Source organism: Pelophylax lessonae, assembly GCF_965119305.1.
Source record: "Pelophylax lessonae genome assembly, chromosome: 5".
Lineage (NCBI taxonomy): Eukaryota > Metazoa > Chordata > Amphibia > Anura > Ranidae > Pelophylax > Pelophylax lessonae.
In genome coordinates, this window is record NC_138772.1 from 232,124,271 (window position 1) to 232,151,253 (window position 26,983).

The 26,983-nt window shown below is 41.0% G+C and overlaps 1 protein-coding gene across 1 annotated transcript in view; it reads right to left on the reverse strand.

Annotated features, from left to right (window-relative positions):
- PKD1L1 (polycystin 1 like 1, transient receptor potential channel interacting) overlaps positions 1-26,983 on the reverse strand; it is a gene marked incomplete at its 5' end in the record, with an annotated part of 292,229 nt that overhangs the window by 36,246 nt on the left and 229,000 nt on the right. Inside the window, 7 exons of the mRNA XM_082258926.1 lie at positions 3,834-4,064; positions 8,197-8,331; positions 12,471-12,611; positions 13,975-14,079; positions 15,178-15,412; positions 15,517-15,695; positions 18,899-18,982. Coding sequence (XP_082115052.1) covers positions 3,834-4,064; positions 8,197-8,331; positions 12,471-12,611; positions 13,975-14,079; positions 15,178-15,412; positions 15,517-15,695; positions 18,899-18,982 — 1,110 coding nt within the window. The remainder of the gene's footprint in view (positions 1-3,833; positions 4,065-8,196; positions 8,332-12,470; positions 12,612-13,974; positions 14,080-15,177; positions 15,413-15,516; positions 15,696-18,898; positions 18,983-26,983) is intronic.

Below are 26,983 nucleotides of genomic sequence, written 5' to 3' on the forward strand. Positions count from 1 at the left end.
TAGGAAAAAGCCGTACAGGTTGAGGTAGAGCGTTCCAGAGGATGGGAGAGGCCCTGGAGAAATCCTGGAGACGAGCATGGGAGGAGGAGACAAGGGAGCTTGAGAGTAGGAGGTCTTGAGAGGAGCGGAGAGGACGATTTGGGTGATATTTGGAGACAAGATTGGTAATGTAGCTTGGGGCAGAGTTATGAATGGCTTTGTATGTTGTGGTTAGTATTTTGAATTTAATTCACTGGGCAATCGGGAGCAAGTGTAGGGATTGGCAGAGAGGGGAGGCAGACACTGAGCGGTTGGTAAGGTGAACAAGCCTGGCAGCAGCATTCATAACAGACTGAAGATGGTATAGCCTATGGCATGGTAGGCCTATGAGAAGGGAGTTGCAATAGTCGAGGCGAGAAATAACAAGGGAGTGAATGAGTAGCTAGGTGGTTTCAGTTGTTAAAAAGGGGCGAATTTTAGAGATGTTACGGAGGTAAAGTCTACAAGTTTTTGACAATGATTGGATTTGGAGCTGAAAGGACAGGTCAGAGTCTAGGATTACACCTAGTACCCTGGATTGAGGGGAGGGATTGATGGTTGCATAACTAATTTTGATGAAAAAGTCATGGAGGGGGGCATGGGTAGGGGGGAATATTACCAGCTCAGTTTTAGAGAGATTTAGTTTGAGGAAGTGGTGCGACATCCATGTTGATATGTCAGTAAGTAAGTTAGCAATGCGAGAGGAGACTGAAGGAGTGAGGTGAGGAGTAGACAGATAGATTTGAGTTGCATCAGCGTATAGATGGTATTGGAAGCCGTGGGTGGTTATGAAGTGACCAAGGGAGGCAGTGTAGATAGAGAAGAGAAGGGGTCCAAGAACAGAGCCTTGGGGAACCCCCACAGAAAGGGGCAATGGGGAGGAGGAGGTAGAGTTGTGGGTAACACTGAAGGAGCGCTGTGATAGGTAGGAGGAGAACCAAGATAGAGCAGAATCTTGGAGGCCAAGGGGACGAAGTTTATTAAGAAGGAGCAGGTGGTCAACAGTATCAAAGGCCGCAGAGAGGTCAAGTTTTAGTAAGGCAGTTTCTATGGAGTGCTGCGAGCGAAAGCCAGACTGTAAGGGATCAAGAAGGTTATTTTCACTGAGGTAGGAGCTGAGATGGTTGTAGACTAAGAGCAGAGCCGGTACAAGAGGGGGGGGGGGGCGGGAGGGACGCGTGCCCTGGGCGGTAACATTTATTGGAGATATGGGGGCGCCAAAAGTGGCTGGACAACTTCTTTCACACACTGACTTTGTGTGTGTAATTCTGGCTGGCAAAAGCTCTGTGTGTCACTGCCTGGAATGTGTCGAGTGCGCTCCTGCACTCGACACAGCCTGAAGCATTCCCTTCTGTTCTTCTGTCAGCGGAGCGGAGGAGAAAACACCCCCCCCCTCCTGACAGGAGCTCTGTAGTCCCGGCCGTGATGTCATTCACTGTCTGAGAAGACAGCCTGGATGGGAGGAGCATACCAACCACGAGGAGCCAAGAAGAACTGAAGTCACAGCACAGCCTGGCTTGTACACACACTGACTCTCTGTCTGCAGCATTTGAAGCCTGCCTGGTGAGGAGATAACTACAAGTTGTTAACTAATTATATTCAGATGGGGAGGGGAGTTTGTCTGGTGAGGAGATCTCTACAAGTTGTTAACTACAGTATATTCAGATGGGGGAGAGGGTTTTGTCTGGTGAGGAGATAACAAATTGGTGACTAACTATATTCAGATGGGGGGGGGGGTCTTTCTGGTGAGGTGATAAATACAAATTGGTATGACAGAAAAAACAGTTTTCCGGGTCACATTTGTGCGATGCGGGAAGGCTGCGAATATGCAGCGTGATCCCGCATCGCATCCGCACATCTGGCAGTTCACACTGCCATATGCGATACGCTGGGGGTGTCAATGTAATCTTAACAACACCCCCAGTTTGATCGCATATCGCAGTGCGATCTGACAGTTCGCACAGAATCGGATCGCACAAGTCTGAACCACTGTGCGATCCGATCCTGATGTGGCTGAAAAAAAGGGTCCTGTGCGTGTTTGGTGCGGATACAGTGCAAATTCAGCCATACAAACTATGGCTGAATTTGCATCCGCACAGGAGATCGCATGTAATGAAGGAGCAGTGCGCTCCGAATTACATGCGATCTCACAAGCCGCACAAGTGTGAACCGGCACTAAGTGCCTAATATAAAAAATAGAAGTGAAGGGGAGCAGTGAAATGGGTCTTAGGTTGTTCAGGTTGGTGGGGTTCAGTGAGGGCTTTTTAAGTATGGGAGTGATCTGCGCATGTTTTAGAGGGGAGGGGAAGGTGCCACTAGAGAGGGAGAGATTGAAGATGTGAGTAATGGAGCATAAGATAGAATAAGACGGTGTCCGTAGTAGTCGTGAGGGAACAGGATACAGGGAAGAGGTGGTTAGGCAGGCACCTGAGAAAATTTTTTGAACCTCTTCAGTAGTAGCCAGTTCAAAGGAGGAGAGTGTTGACTGTACTGTTAGGCAGGGTATGTTGAGTGGGGAAGATGTGCGCGCAGTGGAGGTGTCCTCACGTATTGCATCAACCTTGTCTTTGAAGTGATTGGCAATCTCTTGGGCAGTGAGTGAGTTAGTGAGTAGAGGGGATGGGGGACGAAGCAGAGAGTTAAAAGTTGAGAAGAGCCGACGGGGACTGGATGACAGGGTAGTAATAAGAGAGACAAAGTAGGCTTGTTTGGCAGCATGGAGGCATGAATTGTATGTTTGGAGAGCAGATTTATATAGGGTGAAGTCCTGAAGGCATTTGGTTTTACGCCACCATCATTCAAGAGCACCGTAATGTCTCTTGAGACTTCTACTGTTTTCAGTTTGCCAGGGTTGCAATGGTCGGATCCTGATTCTGCGTGTAGTTAGAGGAGCAAGTGCATCAAGTGATGATGAGAGTGAACTGCTGTAAACAGAGGTGGCCAGGTCAGGACAGGACAGGGAAGAGATTAAGTCATGTAGGTGGTCAGTAGCAGAATAGAGGAGAGAAGGGTTAAAGTAACGACGGTTCCTACAAGTAATTGTTTGCTGCTTGGAGGGATGGGTGATTTGAGGCAAGAATACAGTGAAACTGATGAGATTTTGATCAGAGAGAGGAAATGGGGTGTTGGTGAGGTTGCCGGGAGAGCAGAGATGGGAGAATATAAGGTCGAGGGTTTTACCATTGGAGTGAGTGGAAGTGTGTGCCCATTGGGTTAGGTCAAAAGAGGAGGTTAAGTTGAGGAGTTGAGTTGTAGCTGGGCTGTTAACATTGACAGGGATGTTGAAGTCACCAAGAATGATAGTGGGTATTTTAGAGGAGAGAAAGTAGGGTAGCCAGGCAGCGAAGTCATTGAGAAAGCGTAATGCTGGTACAGGCGGCTGATAAATTGCTTCAATCCATAGAGAAATGGGAGAAAATAGACTAATACAGTGCATCTCGTAAGAAGAGCGTGACAGAGAGGGGGGGTTTGGAAGGACTTTGTAGGTGTTTTGCGGGGATAAAGGGAATTTAACTCCACCTCCTTTTTGTCCGTTGGGTCTGGGGGAGTGAGTCCAGTGGAGCCCACCATAGGAGAGGGCAGCAGGAGAAGGAGTCAAAAGGAGGTTTTGCATAGGGTGTCAAAAATCCTTGTACCAGCCCTGGATGTAGCCAAATAAAGGATAATACCAAGAAGTTTTCGGGTTGGCGGCTTAATATCTGCTTTGAGTGAGACAGGTAAGTATTTATTTGTTTGCTTAGATGGGAGATCTTTTCATCGTTAAAAATTGTTACAGAGTAGCTTTAAACATTTCTTTCTTGTGCTTCTATACCTACCATTCCAGTCCATAGAAGTAATAAAACAGCAAACACAATTCCATATAATCCAGCCACCCAGGCTTGGTTACATTTGACCTGCACGTTTATATGTTTCGATCTATGGATTCTGAGGAACTGTGCAAAAGTGGTCTGGATGCACTGTAGCACACTAGTGAAAGGATAATGGTCAGAGGAAATGATTATATGTCCTAGAGATGAATAGCACAGCATGAACACAATTCCTATGAGCTGCAAAGAAAAAGAAATATAGTTAAATACCCATGATGTTTATGTATCTATTATTTATTTATTACAGGTATTTATATAGCGTGGTCAATTTATGCAGCACTTTACATATTTATTGTACATTCACATCAGTCACTGCCCTCAAGGAGGAGCTTACAATCTAAAGTCCTTAACTCACATTCATACATACACATACTAGAGCCAATTTAGACAGGATCCAATTAACCTACCAACATGTCTTTGCAGTATGGGAGGAAATCGAAGAACCCAGAGGAAACCCATGAAGGTACAGGGAGAACATGCGAACTCCAGGCAGATAGTGTCGTGGTTGGGCTTTCGAAACGGAGACCCTAGTGCTGTCAAGTTCAACTCCTGCAGCTGTGGTCCAAGGGACCTAAAACTGTACAATTATTGCCAATGTAGCCACACAGGAGACTCCAAGGGCAGTCAGCCTAATTCCCAGAATCAATAATATAACTCTTGTAGCCTTCAGCAATTACAACGTATTACTGGATATTAGTTACAGGAAAATCAACTAGTCCTTTTTTCAACTAGAAAAAAAAAATATTTTTTTTGCCATTACTACTTTGCATGTTTTAATGTAAGTAAGATTTTTCACCCATGTATTAATTTAGTTACCATATTTTTTTATGTGATTTATACAGATCCAATACCATGTTAGCATTGTGTTTTCATCAACGTTTTATACATCTCAAAAATTGTTTCTCTTTTTTTTGATTTTTTTGCAGCTAATGCTTGACATTAGCCTGTGCGCCATAGCTTATTGTTGACCAGCATTCTCAAATCTCCGTTTTCCCAACTGTATTCCATTATAATGTGTATCAGATAATGCTGTTCTCCTGGCCATTAATCTGAGCGCTGTATAACAAATCAGTATTTATGATCATTTTCAATAATTCTACAAAATGTGTTATCTGCAAAAATGTCAATATTTCTATCTATGTCACCCCAGATCATTAATGAACACATTGGAAAGAACTGGGCACAGCACTGATTCCAGCGATACACTGCTGCTAACCTTAGCCTATTTAGAACATTTTCTATTATTAACTTCCTGATATTTTCTGTTTTATTAACATTTTTTTTTTACCCAAGAAATTAAAACCGTGCATGCTAAACTTCTGTACCAAATGATTATGAGGAACTTATTTCTAGAGTGTTTAACGCATGATACTGCATTTCCCACAAAAGGCAACTCCTTTTATCTATGATTATTGAGCTAGAACAGATTTCCTCACGTGTGACATATTTCTGTCAATCAGTATGTATTTTTATTTCTAGCTGCCCAATATGTGCATCATACATTCCACATTAATAATTATGCTACCAAAATGAGTGTGTGCTGTAAATTGCCTCCAGCATTGCTCCTATGTATTCTTGCTGGAGGCTGCCATTTTGGTGAAGCCTAGAGCCCCTGAGCAGATGTAAATCATAAAACAGAACTAAACCCATCGATTTAACAGTTTCAAAAAAGGTAAATTTCTGGAATTTCGGGATTGCCAACTGTCACATTTACTTGTTTCCTCAACCAAACTGTCAAACTATCAAATGGCTAATGGCATAACTGATCACATGTGCAGCACCATGGCACTTGCAGATGAAACAGAAGCAACTTCCTTGGCAGATCTGAGCTACAAACGCGTCAGTGCCTAAAAGTGCTCAAAAATGGAGAGCAACTGAGAGTGTGCAGACCAGGCTGAGACAGAATATAACTGGATTTTAAACAGTGCAGGCACTTATTTTTTAATTTTACTTAGCTATACGTGCAAAAGGTGCCAGCCTGAAGTGATATAGCAGGAGTAAATTTTCTGACTAAAGGGAAACTTTAAGGGAAAATATAATGGTCAATTTTTTTGGTTCATACCTGTATTTTAAACAAATACACACATCAGCTTGACATATTGGTATTCATTTACAAAAGGCAAATATACTGTTGATCTTTACAAGATAATTTGTCTCAGAGCTGGTTAGTGAATAGAGATGGGCTGAACACCCCGCCTGGTTTGGTTCACACCAGAACAGCCAAATATCTCAAAAAGTTCAGGCCCGAACACCGAACTCCATTGAAGAATATGAGACGCAAACTTGAAAAATCAAAAGTCCCCATTTTGCAGCTTATATGCAAGTTATTGGCCATAAAAAGGGTATGGGGGCTTGAGTATTGCCCTAGGGAATATGTATCAATGCAAACATTTTTTTTAAAAACAGTCGTTTTTTTAAAGGAGCAGTGATTTTAATGATGCTTAAAGTGAAACAATAAAAATGAAAAATTCCTTTAAATATAGTGCCTAGGGGGGGTCTGCATAGTCTGCCTGTAAAGTGGTGCATCTGTACAGTGTATAGAACCCGCTGCAGCAAAACTGACATTTCTAAAGAAAAAAGAAAAAAAGTTAAATGTACTTCACAGCTGCAAGCTATTGCTGGCACCCACCAATACAAAAAAAAAATGGCATGGGCCCTCCCCCCAAAATCCATACCAGACCCTTATCTGAGCACGCAGCTTGGCAGGCCAGAAAAGGAGGGGAGCAAGCGCCCCCCCCCCTCCTGGACCATACCAGGCAACATGCCCTCAACATGGGGGGGTGCTTAGGGGCACCTTGTCCCCATATTAATGGGGACAAGGGCCTCTTCCTGACAACCCTGGGCGGTGGTTGGGGGGTCTGCAAGCAGGAGGCTTATCAGGATCTGGAAGCACCCTATACCAAAAGGGAATGGATTGAGTCACCTGGCAAAGTCACTTGGTGGCACCGCCCCCTTGTGAGGTCACTGACCCAGCATACAGTAGACGGTTAGCCTTCATTGCGGGCGTGGTGTTTTTTTTTTTTTCAGGGTTCAGCAGTGGTGTTGGTGGTGTGATTGACGATGGATCTACATCTTAAGATCTTTTTAATAAAAACATTGTCATAAACTGTTTGTGTTTTTTTGTGAATGAGTGATTTTTTTGGGTGAATGAGTACCCCATACTCATTTACATGTGGGGGCCAGGATCTGGGGGCCCCCTTGTTAAAGGGGACTCCCAGATTCCGATAAGCCCCCTTTTTGCAAACCCCCACAACCAAAGGACAGGGTTGTGGGGAAGAGGCACTTGTCCCCATCAACATGGGGACAATGTGCTTTGGAATAGAGGGCCCCCCTTCCCCAAAACCCCTCCACATATTAAGGGTATGTGGCCTGGTATGGTGCAGGAGGGGGGAGGCTGTTCCTCTTCCCCCCCTTTCTCGGCCTTTCAGGCTGCATGCTTGGATAAGGGTCTGGTATGGGTTTTGGGGAGGACCCCCATGTCTTTTTTATTTTCACTTTATTCTATAGCCAGCAATGTTTTTATTTTTATTTTCAGCTGTCAGCAGGGAAGCCCATTGACAGCTGATGACTTATAAGTTGTTAAGGACACAGCAGTTAGCTTCTCAGGCCCGCTCCTTAACAACCAGCTTCCATTGTGTCCTGATTGGGCAAAACATGCAGTGCATTGTGGGGCGCTCGGTGGATGAACATCCTGCCGAGCGCCCCGCAAATACGGATGTTCGGCAAACAGGTGATGTCCAGCCTGAACTTTTTCTTGGCCCAAACTGTTCACCCAACACTATTAGTGAACATGCTGAAGTTTCACTTTGCAAAGAATATCCAATCACATTCAAGGAAAATAAAAATGCAGCTTTTTTTCTTGCACATGTTTGGATGTTGGAGATCAGCAGATCTTCTGGGTCCAATTCCCATGCATAGTTCATCTTCCTTTGTAAAGTGAACAGCATATTTGCCTTACTAAAGCAACCCCATTGAGGTCTGTAAACAATCTTTTTTCAAAAGACTAAGCAGAATACAAAATATTTATATGTATATTCAGCTCTGGTAGAAAGAAATATTTTTAGCCACTGTGATTACATCACATGGGCTAAAAAGGATAATAAAGACAGCACTCCAAAGGCAAATAAGTGAACTAAAAAAAATTGGGGGTCAGTTTAAAGTGGGGGCATACTTAGCTGGCCCCAAAGTAAATGTCAAGTCGGAAAAATGTGCTATTCCTACTTTTAAATATAATTAAATCCATCCTAAAAGAGAAGTCGAGGGACCTAATACAGTGATCATTTGAGGTATAATAAGTGAAGAATATACTTACCATGGTAAATGCTGAGTTGGAACAAGAAAGGTGAAATCTAGCTATACAAGGAGCCATCATTCTATAATAATGGAGCATCTTTAATAACTTAATTATCATGAAAAATAAAATGATCCCATGCAAACGTCGGAACCACTAAAAGAATAGAAAATAACCTTTTTAAGTTACATAGTTAGTCAGGTTGAAAAAAGACACAAGTCCATCTAGCTTAACCAATAAAAAACAAAAAAGAAAACACAACCATACAATCCCATATACACAATCCTATACCTAGTTGATCCAGAGGAAAGCGAAAAACCCCAGCAAAGCATGATCCAATTTGCTGCAGCAGGGGAAATAATTCCTTCCTGTTCCCCCAGAAGGCAATTGGATATTCCCTGGATCAACTTTACCTATAAATATTAGTACCCAGTTAAATTATGTACACCTAGGAAGAATCCAAACTACTGAGCTAGCCAGAACCACCTCTGGAGGGAGTCTATTCCACATTTTCACAGCTCTTACGGTGAAAAAACCTTTCGTATTTGGAGACTAAATGTCTTTTCCTCTAGAGTACCCCCTTGTCCTCTGTGATGACCTTAAAGTGAATGACTCAACACCAAGTTCACTATATGGACCCCTATGTATTTGTACCTGTTGATCATATCCCCTATTAATCTCTTCTCAAGAGAGAATAAATTCAGTTCCTCTAATCTTTCCTCATAGCTGAGCTCATCCATGCCTCTTATTAGTTTGCTTGCTCTTCTCTGCACTTTCTCCAATTCCCCAATATCCTTTTTGAGAACTGGTGCCCAAAACTGAACTGCATATTCCAGTTGAGGTCTTACTATTGATTTGTACAGGGGCAAAATGATATCTCTCTCTCTCTGGAGTCCATGCCTCTTTTAATACAAGAAAGGACTTTGCTTGCTTTGGAAACCGCAGAATGGCATTGCATGCTATTATTAAACTTTTGATCGACCAGAATACTTCCCCCAGTTGTACTCCCCCTAGTATGTATGATGCATGAATTTTCTTAGCCCCCAAGTGCAAATATTTACATTTATCAACATTAAACCTCAATAAAACAGTGCATTGAGGTTGGCTTGTAAGTTAGAGACATCCTGTAAGGAAGTTATTCCACTGCAAAGCTTGGTGTCATCTGCAAAGACTGAAATAATACTTTTAATCCCAGACCCTATATCATTTATAAAGATATTAAAAAGTAAGGGACCCAACACTGAACCTTGGGGTACACCACTGATAACCTTAGACCATTCAGAGTGAGAATTATTAACCACTACTCTCTGAATTCTAAGTTAAATTGATTACATTTTAAATGTATTTTATGTATATACTTTCAATGTTTATTACTTATTATTATTATTCAAAATTATTTTTTTTTATGTTGGTTCTCTTAGCCAACATAGACTATAGCTCAGGGTGGTACAATCAGGGGCAGGGACAGCACACAGCCACCCACACATGAGGATGCTGTCAGTAACAATTCCTGTGTATAATAAAGGAATCCGATCTCACTCTTTGCCTGACATTGCAATCTCGTCCCCATTATTGCTGTACTTTTACCATTTGTACATTTTTGTTGGTGTAATATTGCACGGTGCACAGTTCACCAGTCTATGTCTGTCACAGCCAATCAGAATAGGATTAGAGTGTGCCCTTCTTTTGTAAATGTCAGTACTAAGTGCACTGGCGTAGAGTGGGAAAAATGTGTCTTTTAGCCCCCTCCATGCCTTGTAAGGCTATGGTGTCTGATATTGTTAGTGTTATACTAAAGCCAGCCAGCCAAATAGGAAAGAAAGAGGTGGCCAAGACAGTTGGTTTAGGGGCACGGACAAAAGTTGAATGCAGAAAAGTTTAAGGTTATGCTAGTAGTGGAATACTAAAACATAAATCCTTCTCTGGCATCACTACAAATTTTTATATTATTCAAAACACAATGGATGATTGGATAGCCATGTTAAATAGTCTTTAAGATTCCTTGCAACCTGGGTTTTTAATTTGATATTCCTTTAGTTTCCACAGAACTACTATTCCCTGACCTAGATTGTTGTGGGAAAAAGGAGGGTATAACAATCCTTAATCATTTGTTAGCATTATTTAAAATTCTGGTATAAAACGATTCCTTCCCACAAAAAAAGAGTTTTACAAATATCTACAAAATTACCATTTAATTTAGTCCCTGTTTTTTTGCTTTCAAAATTTAGGCCTGGTTTACACCCATATGTTTTTTGTGTGTTGTGGGATACACATAAATGCATGTGTCATAAAAATACAATAAATACAATACAATAAAATACAATACAATAAAAATGAGATAATTCACATTTGTGTACTGCGTTGCACTGCATTGGCAAAAATTTAGATTAAATAAGTGAAAAGGTCAGCGCTGCTCCTCTCTTTGTTTCAATGATATGTGCTGAATCATATATGAAAAAAGTGCTAAGTGCAACTTACACGCTGTAGCCACAGCATCCACCGGACTATACTGCGATTCACTTCCTGTATTTCTGTAAGTGTACTTAATTTTGATTTAAATAAAACTTCTTGACATACTTCACCATGGCGGGCCTCTTGCATTCTTTTTCATGAGGATTATAAGCAGACTTGTATAAAGTACTCGAAATTTCTACTTGAGTAAAAGTACAAGTGCTCGATCAAAAAGTGACTTGAGTAGAAGTGGAAGTGTTCGCAGAAAAAGTTACTTAAGTAGAAGTACTAAAGTATTCAACATTTTTTTTACTTAAGTATTGCAAGTAGTTTTTTCAAAAAATTTGCTACTTAAGTACTAAAAGTAAAAAGTACCAGTAGTTTTGAAAAAAAATTTCTACTCAAGTACTGAAAGTAGAAGTACAAGTACTGTGTTATGTAGTTATTAAAGAAAGAAGTCAAAAGTTTGAACATCATATTGTTTTTTATTATTTCAAATGATTAACCTGTGTTTGTTAGTAGTTTCTTGATGCACTTTAAGCGCTGTAGCACCATTTATTTGTTTGTTTCATATTTTCTTTTTATTGGAAAGATTTGGTATAGCAGCTTTTATTATACACAGCCTTTATTTTCATATGCGCTGATTTACAAATGACATTATACACATTTTTTTGAGCTTTATGCAACCTGCCATCTACTGTTCTGGCAGTGGTAATTTTTTTAAAAGTAACGAGTAACTATGCAGCACAAAAAAAAAATACTTGAGTAGAAGTATCGAAATCATCGAAAAAATGTAGTGAAGTAAAAGTAGAAGTAGGAGAAAAAAATTCTACTCTAGAAAAGTACAGATACCGCATTTCGGTACTTAAGTACAGTACTTAAGTAGTTCTACTTCGTTACTATACATCTCTGATTATAAGAGAGTGAGTCATCCACTATTCCTGTTGTTATCTGGCAAAGTGAAATCAGCAACCCCAAGGAAATTATCCCAGGCTGACTACATTCATTTTTCTGGTGAGTGGGGTCACCTAAGGGGAGCACTGGCACTTTTTGAAAAGAAGCACCGGAGCACTTTGTGTACAACAGCACTGAAGCACTTATTTGCACAATGAACTTTATTATTTAATGACTTTTTTGCACAATGAATTTCATCAATTAAGGATTACATTTGTTATTTATTGTCTTTTTATTGTTTTGTTACTGATTTGATTATGCAATAGCACTAGCACTTGATGATATTTCTTATATGTTGACACATATTAATGCAGATTGTTTTGAATATTCATTTTAAGTTGCACTTAGCACTTTTTCATATATGATCTAGCACATATCATTGAAACAAAGAGAGGAGCAGCGCTGGCCTTTTCACTTATTCAATCCAAAGGCACCACACCTTATTTTGTCAGCAGCAGCCCCATCTAAATATACACATTTATTTTTTCCATAAGCGCTCGGACCTTTGCTCATTCAAAAATGAAGGTTTTCTCTGCATTGAGTGGGGTCACCGAAGGTTTTCTCTGCATTATTCTATTGGGCTGCATGATGAAGCCCAATAGAATAATGAAAATGTATAAAATGCATTACAATGCATGTTAAAAAAAAAATGCACAAAATCAGACACAGACCAATATGAACCAAGCCTAAAAGGAAGGCTTTAAATTTCCTATTTTGAATGTTCTTTGCTTAGATAAAATGGCCCCTATATGAAGATTAGAGTAAGAATCGGGATCTAAATTGTCCGCTCATCAGTAGCAATAGACAATATATTAAGTAAATAAAACTACCCACGATTTTATGTTAATCAGCATAACAAGAGGCTAAATATGTAGCAAAAAATATCTTACCTTTTCATAATCAGCTATTAAGCTGAAATTTATGAATAGCCTGAAAAATCCTCTCTGAAGATGATCAATAAGGTCAACAACAAACATGAAATAGTAGAACCGACTAATGAAATAACATAGGCTGAACACGATTATTGATACCTGCATAACATAAATGTTTAAATGTTACATAGTTAGTCAGGTTTAAAAAAGACACAAGTCTATCTAGTTCAACCAACAGAAAAAAAAACCAAACAAACAAAGAAAAAACCTCCATATACAGAATCCTATATTTACAGGGTCCCACGCCAGTGCTCCTGGCTCCCCCCCCCTGCTGAATGCCCCCAAAGCGAGTTCATAAAACAGAACTTCCCCGTTTGGTAGGAGCTCCGCTTTAATCCCTACTCTCTGGACATGCTCCTGCAGCCAATTTTTTTTATCAAGGTACATATGATATCATCATTGCCAAAGACCCCAATTTGTAAATTAAATGAGTTGTAAAGTCAGAAGGTTTTTTTATCTTAATGCATACTATGCATTAAGATAAAAAAACTTCTGGGTGTAGTAGCCTCCCCAGCACCCCCTCATACTTACCTGAGCCCCATCTCTCTCCAGCGATGTCCACGAGTCCCTCGTCTGTCCAGAACTCTCCCTTGTGATTGGCTAAGACACAGCCGCAGCGCTATTGGCTACTGCGGCTGTCAATCAAAGTCAGTTAGCCAATTAGGAGAGAGAGGGGGCAGGCCCGAACATCAGCTCCATGTCTGAATGAACACAGGGAGCTGTGACTAGGCTCGGGTGCCCCCATAGCAAGCTGCTTGCTGTGAGGGCACTCGACAGGAGGGAGGGGCCAGGAGAAGCAATGAGGGACCAAAGAAAAGGAGTATCAAAGCTGCTCTGTGCAAAACCAACTGCACAGAAGAGGTAAGTATAATATGTATGTTATTACAAAAAAAATACAAATGAGACTTTACAATCACTTTAAGCATTTGTGAGGTATATTCAGAGTTATACAGACTTGGGAAAACATGATTAAAGTCAATTAACCTACAGTTTTGGTTGTGGGAGTATCCAGAAGAAGAGTATGTAAATATGTGGAGAATACATGTTCTATGCATATAAGGCCCTTAGTGAGGACTGAAACCAGAACCTAATTCAACAATGCAAGCGTCCTAACTCCTTAGGCGCCATGCTGCCATTGTTTTTGATTTAGTTGGTATAGTGATTAAGGCAGTAATAACAGACGTGCTGTACTTCAAACAAGCAAAGGTAATGTAGATCAAAACTACTTGCTGTTTTTAAATTATTTTATTAACACTGAAGCACAGATTTAATCCAGAAGCAGGCATTTCAGTTTGATTAGAAGTTGTAAAGTATTTGGATGTCACTGTACTTCGCTCTTGAATATGAATTGATAAACATGTATATTTTATTTACTGTATACTGCCCCACTATTTTTACGCGCCAAAGAATTTTAAATCAACTTGTCTACAGGTACAGAAAAAGATATCAGTGCATGGCATACCTCCAAACAGTTCCAAATGTCTTGAAAGTAGGTTTTGATGCTTTTCTGAATAACAGTACTCAGTTGTATGCAGAAAGAAACAAGTATCATAGAAAGAAATACCATCTGTCAATAGAAAAATGTTTACAACATCATTGGTTTTTCTTTTGAATACATTACATTATATTCCAGTTCTGTGAGCACAAATATTTATATGAATGCTTTTGCAGTGCTTTAGAACCTCATGCAATACAATGTCAGACTGTCAGAAAGGTGTCCCTTTAAAAAAAATGTTTAATAAATTCAGAAACCCAACAGTTCTACTTAGGACCTATTTCTATGTGTTAGAAACAACTTAGCTGCTTGCAACCCCCTTCCCTCCCATCACTGCAGTCTTTTTTGTTTTATTTATATATATTTGGTTACCTTTACTTCATGATCATCTATGTTTGTTTTCTGCTAGGTTAAAAAAAAAAAAATTGGGTTGGGGTTTAGTGTTTCCGGGTTCCAGGGTTTTATTTTTCCTATTTTCTGTTGCTAGAATTTTTTATGTTTATTTTGGCTGCACAACCTACTGTTGCTGTTGCTGTCCTTTGTTTGCAGCATGTCACTGCATACTTGTGAAGTAAACTAGTATGCACCAAAGCACTCTGTAATTATCTCCCCTACATCCCTAGCTGCTATTCGACTTAGAAAATCTCCTTTGGTAAAATAAAAATGTCAGGTAGGCCTACTTGACATTTTTTTTTTTTACTAAAGGATATTGCCTAAATTTAATTGCAGCTAGGGATTCTGCAATAAGGATTTTAGATGTAGTAGGGGGTGAGCAGGTTTTCTAGAAATCAGCCTTAGGGAGACCAAGGCCTGGTACATTTTTCCAAAATGATTCATGCAGTTGTTGAGAAAAAAAAAACTTGAAGCAGATGTGACCACAGATGGATCAAAATGATTCTGGTCCCCATTGAACCATCTACGGACACACATAAATCATAGCACAAATAGTCATGTAAAAGCAAACAAAAAATGTCATTATATATACTTTTCTGGACACAGAATATACACAGAGAGCCAGCACATTGTCTGATTCTATCTTTCCACAAGATGTGTAAACAGAAAATAAAAATAAATTTTAGAAAATGTCATCTCACTGTGATTTAGAAGTAATTTTAGTTCTTTCTTTGCTAATGTAAACATAGCTAAATACAAAAAGAGCATTTACTGTACCTCAAATGCCATAATGAAATAATCCATTAAGCTGGTGATGCGGTAAATTCTTACAGAGTCTATAGATGAAGAGGTAACAATACCACCTGAAGCAGGCAACTCTATTAGAAGTGATATCATTGTAAATAGATTAGTTGGAGAGTTATAAAGGACAAACTGTACAGCAATTGCACTTGTTCCTCTCTCTATCCACCTCTGATTTCTCATTTTCAGTAATGTTGAATGGGCTTCAGTTCTAATGAGTCAAGAGATAAGAATATATTCCAAAATGTAAATATTGCATATGTACTCCAGAAAATTGACCAGAAGTATTTCTAAAACAAAACTTTTTAGACTTACCTTAATCTGCCAAGGCTGATTACAGATCCTTGCTCTCTATAGCACTGAATTTTGCCACATTGATAATATATTTGATCTAGATTCTCTTTGCTTCTCTGTGTATGTGGCTTATAGTTTATTTCTTTTGACAATTCATAAGAGGAAGTAAAAAATGGATTTCCACGTATAAAATAAGAAATCTGCAAGAACAAATTTGTTTTAGTAAAAAAATAACTAAGTGTCAGAAACGCTGTGTGTGGTCAGTTTTGTTCAGTATATAATTAATTATTCTGTCCACTAAATATCCTGGATAATAACACATGATCAAATCAGGAAACAATTTGGGGACTTTAACAATGGACACTGCTACTTCAAGCTTCCAAAAACTTTAATATTTGGTAAAACGTGATTGCAGTCTGTCCTGGGTACAGGCAATGAAGAGGTTTTCGTGCAGGTGGACTGATCTCCTGCCCAAAGATCATTCAACAGAGCCAGCAGTGTGGGCCAGCAAAGCATCTTTTCTCATTAGTGGGTGGTGACAAATCGAATCAGAGAGGGTGCTGGGCTGTAAATATTTCTGGCCCCTGCTCTGTGTACATTAGATACTGCTGACCTCTGTACTCAACTCTGTGTGTTTTCATAGCTCTAGCCCCTACACACTGTCCTTTACATACACCGACCCCTGTACTTTTTACATTACATATACTTGACCTCTGCACTTTGTACATTATACACCCAACCTCTGCACTATTTACATTACACACACATGACACCTTTGCACTCTATATCTTACATACCCCTGACACCTGCAACTTGCAAGAGCTGATTCTCCCCTGATAAATACATAATAGGTTATTTGTGATAAAAAATTATCTACACTCTTGAATAAAACATTATTATTTGTTTGTGATAAATTAAGTATTGATATGTAAGTAGTGACTGTTTGTGTAAACATAGGGGTTCATAGAATGTATGACTGGAAAGTATGACAATAGCATTTGTTTTGCCTACATGTTGGGAGCTGGAATGCTTTCAGAGTAAGATGAATTAGGTTTTTTTTTTGTTGCATTGTGCTACCACACATACAAATAAAGCAGAATCAAAGTATGGCACCACTTTACTGAGGACCATTTGGTGTGCACTAATAGTCTCAAAGTATCATGCATAAAAACTGACACAATATCAAAAAATAAATTATTCACAACACGTAATTTTCCTATATAATACTACTACCAAACACAATGTTGAAGCCCATGGTTAACAGCCCCTTTCCACATTTGGCATATGGTAATTATGTGTAGACCCACATACTAGTCATACACCATACGTGGAAAGCCACTAGTAACCATAGGCAATATTATTGTGCTTAGCAATGGTTTTATAGAGCAAAAGAGAACAGTGTTATTTTTATATAAGGGAGTTTCAAAGTTATTTTTATATAAGGGAATTTCAAGAAGTGTCACCACATATCAGCTTTTTGTGTTTTCCTAATTCCCAAGTTTTCAACTAAACAATAGTAGTCATGTAGTATATAGGAATGTGCCATAGCTCATCAAAAACATATGGAAATAAAACCTACGTATTCATAATTTGGATTAACAATCTATATTTGCCTGTTATTATTCAGTATATGCATGTAGAATAGGCAGTTGATTTCATGATAGATATCCTTTAATGGCCTCGTGGTCTTAGTGCCGTACACCCGATTTTGAAAGTTGGAGTAAAAGCACATAAAAGAGTAAAGCAAAGGTTTTTTTTCAGTTTAGGATAAAGAAGGACATGGTTAAGACTTGTGTCTGTGTGCCCTCTTGAAGATTTTCCTTCAATTCAAGTCCCAAATAACACAGCACAAAGTAAAATAGGATTTCTCCAGAACAAGAGGTTCACCCATAAAACTGTTTCCCCCTACTTTCTGTTGTCCTGACAACTGGAATATTTTGGATTCGCCTTCACTTTCTATACCGGAGATAAAGGTCACCATGACAAATAGTAGGATAAATCTCTCCAGCAAGGACAAAGAGAGCAATATTACACATTCTTTCCAAACTAGACATTTTTGGTTTTACATACACATTAAGTTAAAATAAGGAAGTTAAAACAAGGCTATTAGTTACGTGGGCGGGGCAACTGTATTGCGGTAATTTAAAGGGACCAGGCAAGACAATGTTCTCCAGGAATTTTCTTGATTATGTAATGAATAGAAAATAGCACAGCAATGGAGTTGCTATCCCAAAGTAAACTTACATGTGGCAGTATGCGCAAGTATTGCTCCTTTAAACTGGTCTCCCTAGGATTACAAAGTGGCGTCTCAGTTATGGCGCTGTGTTGGCGTTGTAGGGTGCAAGGATGTGCCAATCCAGGTGCAGGCTGGACAAAAGGATCTGTCGAATGCCAGTAGAAAACAGGGCTACTCTGAACTGTACCAATTCTGTCCCTGCTCTTCAGAAACATTTCCCTGCACTCAACCTATCTCTTCCTAATCAGTGTGTCCCTACCCCTATCTAGATATTCCCCACAGTGCAGGGCGCACTGAAAGACAGCACAACCTTTCAGGGTCAAAAATGGCTGCCCAAATCTCTAGAGAGCATGGTGTCTATTCAAACACAAGTCCTCTGCAAGGTTCCCCTAGCCCCAGAGGTAATCATCAATCATGTGATCACTGTGTTTACTTTTGGCAGATAACCAGGGGTCATCTGTGGATTGCCACCTCACTTTCTGTGCTCATATCGATTCGATCGGCATCATTGCTCTGTGGCTCAGTGGCGGCTGCAATAAAACACCCTGCCACAATCGTACCATCAGTCAGGTATTTTTTACCCAGTTCCAACTAGGAACAATTATGTGGTACCTGGCAGGCAGCAGCTTCAGCAAGGTAGAAGAGAAGGTGACAGCACACCAGCATTCAAAGGATAAAAATATTTATTGCATAAAATCCATGAAATATCAGAAAATAATCACGATACAATCATGATACAGACAGAGGCAGCATGGTTAATCGGTTTCACGAAAAACACTTAGTCATAACTAGGTTTTTCGTGAAACACGTCAACCATGCTGTTCTCTGTCGAAATTATGAATGTATCTTGATTATTTTCTGATATTTTATGGATTTTATCCTTTTTTATCCTGGAGTGTGGTCACCTTCTCTTCTATCGTCGTGGATTAAATGGTTGGACCATGGACTAGACCAACACCCAGCCATTACAGGGAGGATTACTTTCACCTGGAGCGGTGTTGCCCTTCCCTTTTGTTGCATGCAGCTTCAGCATCTTAGCATTTTAAAAAATCAGCTGCTATACATCTTCTGCTGATGTGGTGAAACTAATTTAATCTCTTAACCAAAGTAATGTGTTTCTGCAAGTAGCTCACTGCTGTATGTAATGCTTCAATTCTTTGTTCTTACCATTTGGTTAGGGCTACGTGTAGATTTATATTTTCTAATAATAGGGGCTCCGGTAAGAAAAAAGTTCCCTTCTACTGGTCCAGCCTGCAAAAAACAAACAAATAAACAAACAAATGAAAAAAAAAAACAGCAGATGCAAAATAAGGTGATTGGGCATAAATCAATTTAGTTGGATCTATGTGTAGATTTCAATTTTCTAATAATAGGAACCCCAGTAAGAAATAGTTCCCTGTATTAGTCCAGCCTGCATATTTTAACTTTTCATAGAGGCACACCACCTACCTATCTAAGACTTTTGTTTCCAGGCTAGCCCACTCTGTAAAATGGCTGTTAGTAACTTAGGGTATATTTATAAGGCATTGAATCTGTCATTCAGCAAACATTCACTGCTGGTAATTCTTCCTGGTGCATGCGTTTCAATTGGCAGTTTTTGATTCACTTTTAGTGAATGTTTGGTGAAAGTCACATTCACTACTATATATCCCCTAGCGTCCAGAGCCTATGAAAATGCAGACCATGCATTGGTAACTTCACTGATCTGAGTCTCTCTGCAGTTACTGCTCTACTGAGGCATTCCCTTCATACTGTAAGCTCTTGCAATGGATATGTTTAGAAAGAGTACAATAGTTTTTGGGTAGGGGATTACTCTGTGCACCAGAGGAATATAATATACTACATTATCTTCTTGTATTTTATGTTACAGTTTTATATATTTCATAGGCTCTTCTGGCACCAGGGCTATATTTACGATAATGGCCCTTAAAGGCAAGTAGGGTTAGATAAGGCCGCACCAAGCCTTAAAACTTAAAAACTGAGTGCCACAGTTCTGCCTAACATCAAATTAAGGTACCTGAGCGCTACTGAAACCTCAGATCCATTTTTGATTTGGAGCCCTACTAAAGACAAGTAAGCTTTTCACTTTGCAAGGGAAATGGCACTGCACAAATGAATTTTCCCAGAGGCTTAATGAATGAGGTTAAGTGCTACTGACTTCCATCATCCAATTATGTGCAGGCAAAAATGTTGTTTTTTATTTTCCTTGCATGTTACTGGATATTCCTTGCAAAGTAAAATTGCATCTCATTCACTAAGCTCTTTGCAAATTTCCCTTGCAAAGTGGAACTTCCCTTGCAGATTCAACAGCCTATTTGCCTTCAGTAACTCAACCTGAGTACCACATAATATTGATGAAGCAACCATTGACAATCCTCACACCTGCCCTTAATTAAGGCTGCAGATTTTATAAGGCTCATTCTGAGCATGAGAAGTTGCAAATGCGTGTTTAGTGTTCCTAGTCCTGTATTCCTAAGACTTGCTTCCTGTTTGCCAATCCTGACTTTTGGTTTCTTGACTCCATTTTTTTTTTTTTTTTTGCTCCATTACGTTTGCTGTCTGTTTTCTGGATAACTCAGGCTGAACTTCTGGCTTAATTTTTGCTTATTGTATCTGTATCTTACTGCTTGACTTTCTAAATTATGAGCAACCCTCTGGTTGCCATTACCTTGCACTGTTTTGGACTCCAACTCCCTCCCAGGCTCACTGCTTTACACTTATATAGTTCACTGCCACTGTTAGACTGCTAACTACAAGCCAACATCTTCCTACATATTGCTGCACATATCCCATCTATGGGATATCTATCAATAACCAGTTTTTCAACCATTTCTGAACATAAACTGCACATAAAAGAACCCAACATCTGGGTTTACCACTGGCAGGGCCGGACTGGCCTACCGGGATACCGGGAAATTTCCCGGTGGGCCGCATTAAGATAGGCCCGCTGTGCTCCAGTGACGGATACACTCTTAGAGTCTTTCCTACGTCAGCCGCTATGAGCGGCATGATGTCACATCCGGCGGGAGCGGCTGCGCGGCGGTGGATCATCTGACTGTCTGCATGACGGTCACGGCGCCCATCCCTCCCACACCACACAGACGCCAGCAGCAGTAGCAGCAGCATGATCGCAGCCAGGTCACACTGTCTGAGTGAGAGTGCCTGAAGGAGGAGCGGAGCAGAGCCTGAGACAGCACAGCCAGGCAAGAGTAAATGGGCTGGGGCCTGGGGGACCTCGTCCTCTTGCATTTGGGGGGGGGAAATCAGCATATTAGGGCCCCTAATGCTAACCTACCCCCTCCCCCTAATACAATGCTGACCCGTCCCCCCCCCATACAATGCTTATCTGCCATCCCCCCGGGGCCCCCTCCCCCTAATACAATGCTGTTCCCCTCCTCCTAATACAATGCTAACCCCCCTCCCCCTAATAAAATGATGACCTCCCCCTAATACAATGCTGATCCCCCCCCCAAATTTAGGGGGAGGGAGGGGAAACAGCATTGTATTAGGGGTAGGTCATCATTTTATTAGGCGGAGCGGGGTTAGCATTGGATTAGGAGGAGGGGAACAGCATTGTATTAGGGGGAGGGGGATAAGCATTGTATTAGGGCCCCTAATAATTCTGACCTCTCCTGTACCATGTCCGCACAGCCTCTGACATCTCCTGTACCATGTCCGCACAGCCTCTGACCTCTCCTGTACCATGTCCGCACAGCCCCTGACATCTCCTGTACCATGTCCGCACAGCCTCTGACATCTCCTGTACCATGTCCGCACAGCGTCTGACCTCTCCTGTACCATGTCCGCACAGCCTCTGACATCTCCTGTACCATGTCCGCACAGCCTATGACATCTCCTGTACCATGTCCGCACAGCCCCTGACATCTCCTGTACCATGTCCGCACAGCCCCTGACATCTCCTGTACCATGTCCGCACAGCCCCTGACATCTCCTGTACCATGTCCGCACCGCCCATGACATCTCCTGTACCATGTCCGCACAGCCTCTGACATCTCCTGTACCATGTCCGCACAGCCTCTGACCTCTCCTGTACCATGTCCGCACAGCCCCTGACATCTCCTGTACCATGTCCGCACAGCCTCTGACATCTCCTGTACCATGTCCGCACAGCGTCTGACCTCTCCTGTACCATGTCCGCACAGCCTCTGACATCTCCTGTACCATGTCCGCACAGCCTATGACATCTCCTGTACCATGTCCGCACAGCCCCTGACATCTCCTGTACCATGTCCGCACAGCCCCTGACATCTCCTGTACCATGTCCGCACAGCCCCTGACATCTCCTGTACCATGTCCGCACCGCCCATGACATCTCCTGTACCATGTCCGCACAGCCACTGACCTCTCCTGTACAATGTCCGCACAGCCCCTGACATCTCCTGTACCATGTCTGCACAGCCTCTGACATGTCCTGTATCATGTCCGCACAGCCTCTGACATCTCCTGTACCATGTCCGCACAGCCCCTGATATGTCCTGTACCATGTCCGCACAGCCTCTGACATGTCCTGTACCATGTCCACACAGCCTCTGACATGTCCTGCTGTTGGGCTGGTATAATAATGCTATGGGGCTGGTATGAAATTTTTTCCAGGGCTGAATTTTATTCCCAGTCCGGCCCTGACCACTGATGCTCTGCCGACCTTCGGTCATGACACTGGAACAACTCTTAATTTTTTTCCCTCTGATGTCCACTTCTCAACATATGTGGCTTAATAAGACAAGAGAGCTACAGAAAAGGGGTGCAGGGGATGTTGAGAGGAGTCATAAAGTGTTTTTTTTTATAGCTTAGGAAACTTGAGGACATCTCAGCTGATAAGAAGCCTGTGGGTGGGGCCAGTTGATTGATACCCAATATGACAATGCTAAACAGAGACCAAGGGAAATGGCACCATTATTATTTGGTTAAGTTGAAAGTAAACAGATAACCAGTGGAGCAACAGTGGCAAGGTACTTGGTTTAAAGGTTCCAAGAAATATGGTATTAACCACACAGAATCACAGGCAAACTGGTGTGGAAGTTTTGAGCAATGTTAGTGGCATATTTCCAGAACTAAGGTTGTATCTTTTGTAAGGCTTACGCTACTGGAACAGGATCTAGATAGAGGAATGGCTATAGGCATAGTAACAGCACAAGCAGCACTTAGATGATTAACTCTGGTCCTATGTTGTAGCTGTGGAGTTCAAGAAATAGCAGAGCAGTGTCCCTAGTCTGTCCCTCCTTGCCAGGAAACAAAATAGGCTGTCCCTGTCCAGCGTGGATCCAGTCCCTACTCTAACCACTTCACATCTGCACACCAACCACAGTGGGGCAGTGCTATTTATTATCAGCACTCATTATTATTAGCACTACCCACTACAAAGATGACCACCAAGGTTACCTAGTGTTGCAGTGTCCAGTCAGATCGTTGCTCCTCTGGAAAATCCTAGGGAGGCTGCAGAGTACCAATGTTCCTCTCATCCTCCATCTCCCTTGCACAGTGGTCAGCAACACAGCGCCACATACAGAGGGGAGGATAAACTACACCTGCCTACAAGCCTTTCATAGAAAGCAAACAGCATGTAACCTCTAAAAGCACACTCTAGGTAATTATTTTTAATATAAAGTAATAATATAAAGTATAAAGTCACATGACACAAATGCAGAGCTTGAAGAGAAGGGCATCGCAATGAGCATAACAATCTAACTTGGCCCCGTCTGGCATCCCACACCTGCTACACTACATCTTAGCAGGCTGTATTGTCTGTATTAGTATGTTTTGCAGACCCCTGTTGCATTTAATTTATAAATGCCCCAAATAATCTAAAGGAACCGGATGATAATACTGCCCGTTTCCAGTGCAGTGTGATTAAGAAAGGTTGCACAGCACAATGTTACTAGCTATAGGCCACGATACCTCCAAAAGGCCTTTGATTTCTTGGTGAATCATACGGCTAAAGCATACAATTAAAAAATTCAGCAAACTTCCACTTATTTGACAGAGTTACAATATTTCTTGAATTTTAACAGTAGCATGCTGATAAAATTTTTCTTGTTGCAAGGATAAAATATCGTATATGTATGGTACTGTAGTCGATTTATTAAAAGGGTAGTGAACTTGTTCATTGGGCAAATTGTAGAATGATCCATGTCCCTTATACTATGTATTTCTTGCTTATCTATTTAGTGAATCATTGACTAAGTACAGCATGTGTATATCGGGTGCTGCAAGTAGTGAAGAATGTATAACGATGATAGCCCTGGAGCATATACCTTCAAACAAAAGCCTTATATTTCCATCTTGACAGACTCCTGTTATGGTGTCTAGCAACAATTAAAGTTTTTGTCAAGCCAATTTTTATAGAAGACATAGAACTACTGCTGGATTTTTACTGCTGTCCAGGGCATCATTACTGAGATTTGCATTCAATTCCTGTTTTGCTGCCAGTTTCAGCAGGCATGAAGTGGAGTAAAATCTGTTATGGTGAAACAGACAGAAAGGAAAAATGACAGGATTTAAAGTATTCCCCTACTCTACTTCTAGAAAGGGACTTTCCTTCACTTCCTGTCTGGTAAAACACTGTCAGCAGAAGAAGAAGTAGGGTTAAATTTCTCTAACAGAGCCCTGAATAGCCGAAAAAGCCTAATAGGGTCTAACCCTTTCCTACTCTATTTAAATCTAAGTAACAAAGTTAATACTGGAAATACATTAACAAACACAAGAAATTTCAGAAGTGGGAAACAAACTATCTCATCTGTGGGAAACCTCTGTAATCCATTTTGCCTTAACCACTTGCTGACCAGGCCTTTTCTGGAACTTTTTGTTTACAAGTTTAATTTAGTATTTTTTGCTAGAAAATCACTTAGAACCCCCAAACATTATATATATATTTTTTTAGCAGAGACCATAGATAATAAAATGGCGATTGTTGCAATATTTTATGTCACACTGCATTTGTGCAGCTTTCTTTCAAACGCAATTTTATTTTAAAAAATACACTTTAACCTCCCTGGTGGTATTCCCGAGTGTGGCTTGGGGTTAATATACAGTGCCAAAAGCGGTAACCCCGAGTCACACTCTGGATTACCCTGCAATCACACTTACCTTCGGCTATGATCCCCCACCATCCTCCCGCTGTGTGCTCCGGCCTATGCCGGCACCTGTCTTCGGTTTCCCTTCCCTGCGAGCGCCGCAACGCAGAGGGGTGGAACCAGTGGGAAATTCAAAAAATAAATAATACAAATGACATGACACAGTGTAATCTGTTAGGATTATAACTTTGTATCAAGCCATTTCACCACAACTTTTCACCTAGTGGCTTTTCCAATGCCCTGCCTGTACTTTTGCGGTTCTTTGTGCCTGGAAAACTGAGAAGGTCCATGGCGTCGAAAAAGCATTCTTTTTGCTCAAAAGCGCTTTTAGACGAACTGGAAAACAGCAACAGTGAATCGGAATTATTTGAAGAACTGAGCGATAGTGATTAGTGGGAAAATTCGTCATCAGGTACGGAAAGTGATGACAGCAACGATTCTGCGACTGAGCTCAGCGATGTGAGAACTTGGAGTCTATTGACTGCAGGTACGGATTAGGCAGCGCCCCCAAGATTCCAATTTACTGGAGCACCTGGTATGAAAGTTGATGTTGACCATGACAACCCCTTGGCATACCTACAATTATTTCTGACCGATGAGGTTATTGAAAAAATTGTTACCGAGACAAACCGGTACAAAGAGCAACAATTGGCTACCCATCAGAAGTTTGCAAGATACAGAAAGGGGGAACCACTGACCAAAGATGACATTTGGAAATTTCTGGGCCTAAAAATTCTTCTGGGAGTGGTGGGGAAGCCCCTGCAGAAGTGGTATTGGACAACCAATACATTACTTACCACTCCATTCTTTGGCACGGCTATGTCAGAGTACAGATTTTCCTTCTTCGAAAACAATGAAGAATTTGATGAAACTCCTTAGCCTGCACCATAACTAAAGAAAATATGGGAAGTATATCAAATGATTCTACAGAATTTTCAATGGAGCTAAGTGCCAGAAAGAGACATCAGTCTAGATGAAAGTCTAATGGCCTACAAGGGAAGGCTCGGCTAGGTGCAATACATTGCATCAAAGAGGGGGGCGATTTGGCGTAAAATCCTACATGCTATGCGAATCGTCAACTGGCTACATTTGGAAATCAGTGATATACACTGGAAAAGGAACACAATTTGATCAAAAATACAGCAATTATGGAATGGCAACATCTTCTGTTCTTCTTCTGTATATAAGACAACAGATTTCCATGCAAAACAATGTACCGCTTTGAGATAAAAAATTCTGACATAATCAGACCACCAGGGAGGTTAATGAAAAAAAAAAACACAATAGTTACTCCAATGTTTGTGTATATTGTGAAAGATACCTAACATGTCATCCTTTAAAATTGCACACGCTTGTGGAATGGCGAAAAAACGAAGGTACTTAAAAATCTCCAAAGGCGATACTTTAAAGATTTGTACAGGTTACCTGTGTAGAGATACAGAGGGAGTCCTGTGCTAGAATAATTGCTCTCGCTCTAACGATTGAGGCAATACCTCACATGTGTGGTTTGAACACCATTTACATATGCCGGCGCGACTTAGGTATGCGTTTTCTTCTGTGTGCAAACACGGAGAGATGGGTCTCTTTAAATATTTTTTTTTCTTAATTATTTAATATTTTTTAATTTTACACTGTCCCTTTATTTATTTATTTATATTGATCACTTTTACTCCTATTACAAAGGATGTAAACATCAAGAAAGAAGGATGACAGGTCCTCTATTTTGAGAGATCTGGGATCAAATAGACCCCAGATCTCTCATTTACCTTTAAAAGCAAAAGAAAAAAAAATGTTGACATTTGACAATTACATTTGACAATCATGTATTTATGCCTGAGAACTGGAAGTGATGTCAGAGGCTGCTCCGATCCTCCAAGCCATCTTGCCCTCACTTCCTGCCCAGTAATCGGCCGCACCAGATCGCTTCCTGGGAGGACCTGGGGGTACTGGTAGACAACAGGCTTGGCAGTGGCATGCAATGCCAAGCCGCTGCAAGCAAAGCCAACAGAATACTGGCATGTATAAAAAAGGGGATTCACTCCAGAAATAAAGAGATTATTCTCCCACTCTACAAGTCTCTGGTCCGGCCACATCTGGAGTATGCTGTCCAGTTCTGGGCACCGGTCCTCAGGAAGGATGTGCTGGAACTGGAGAAAGTCCA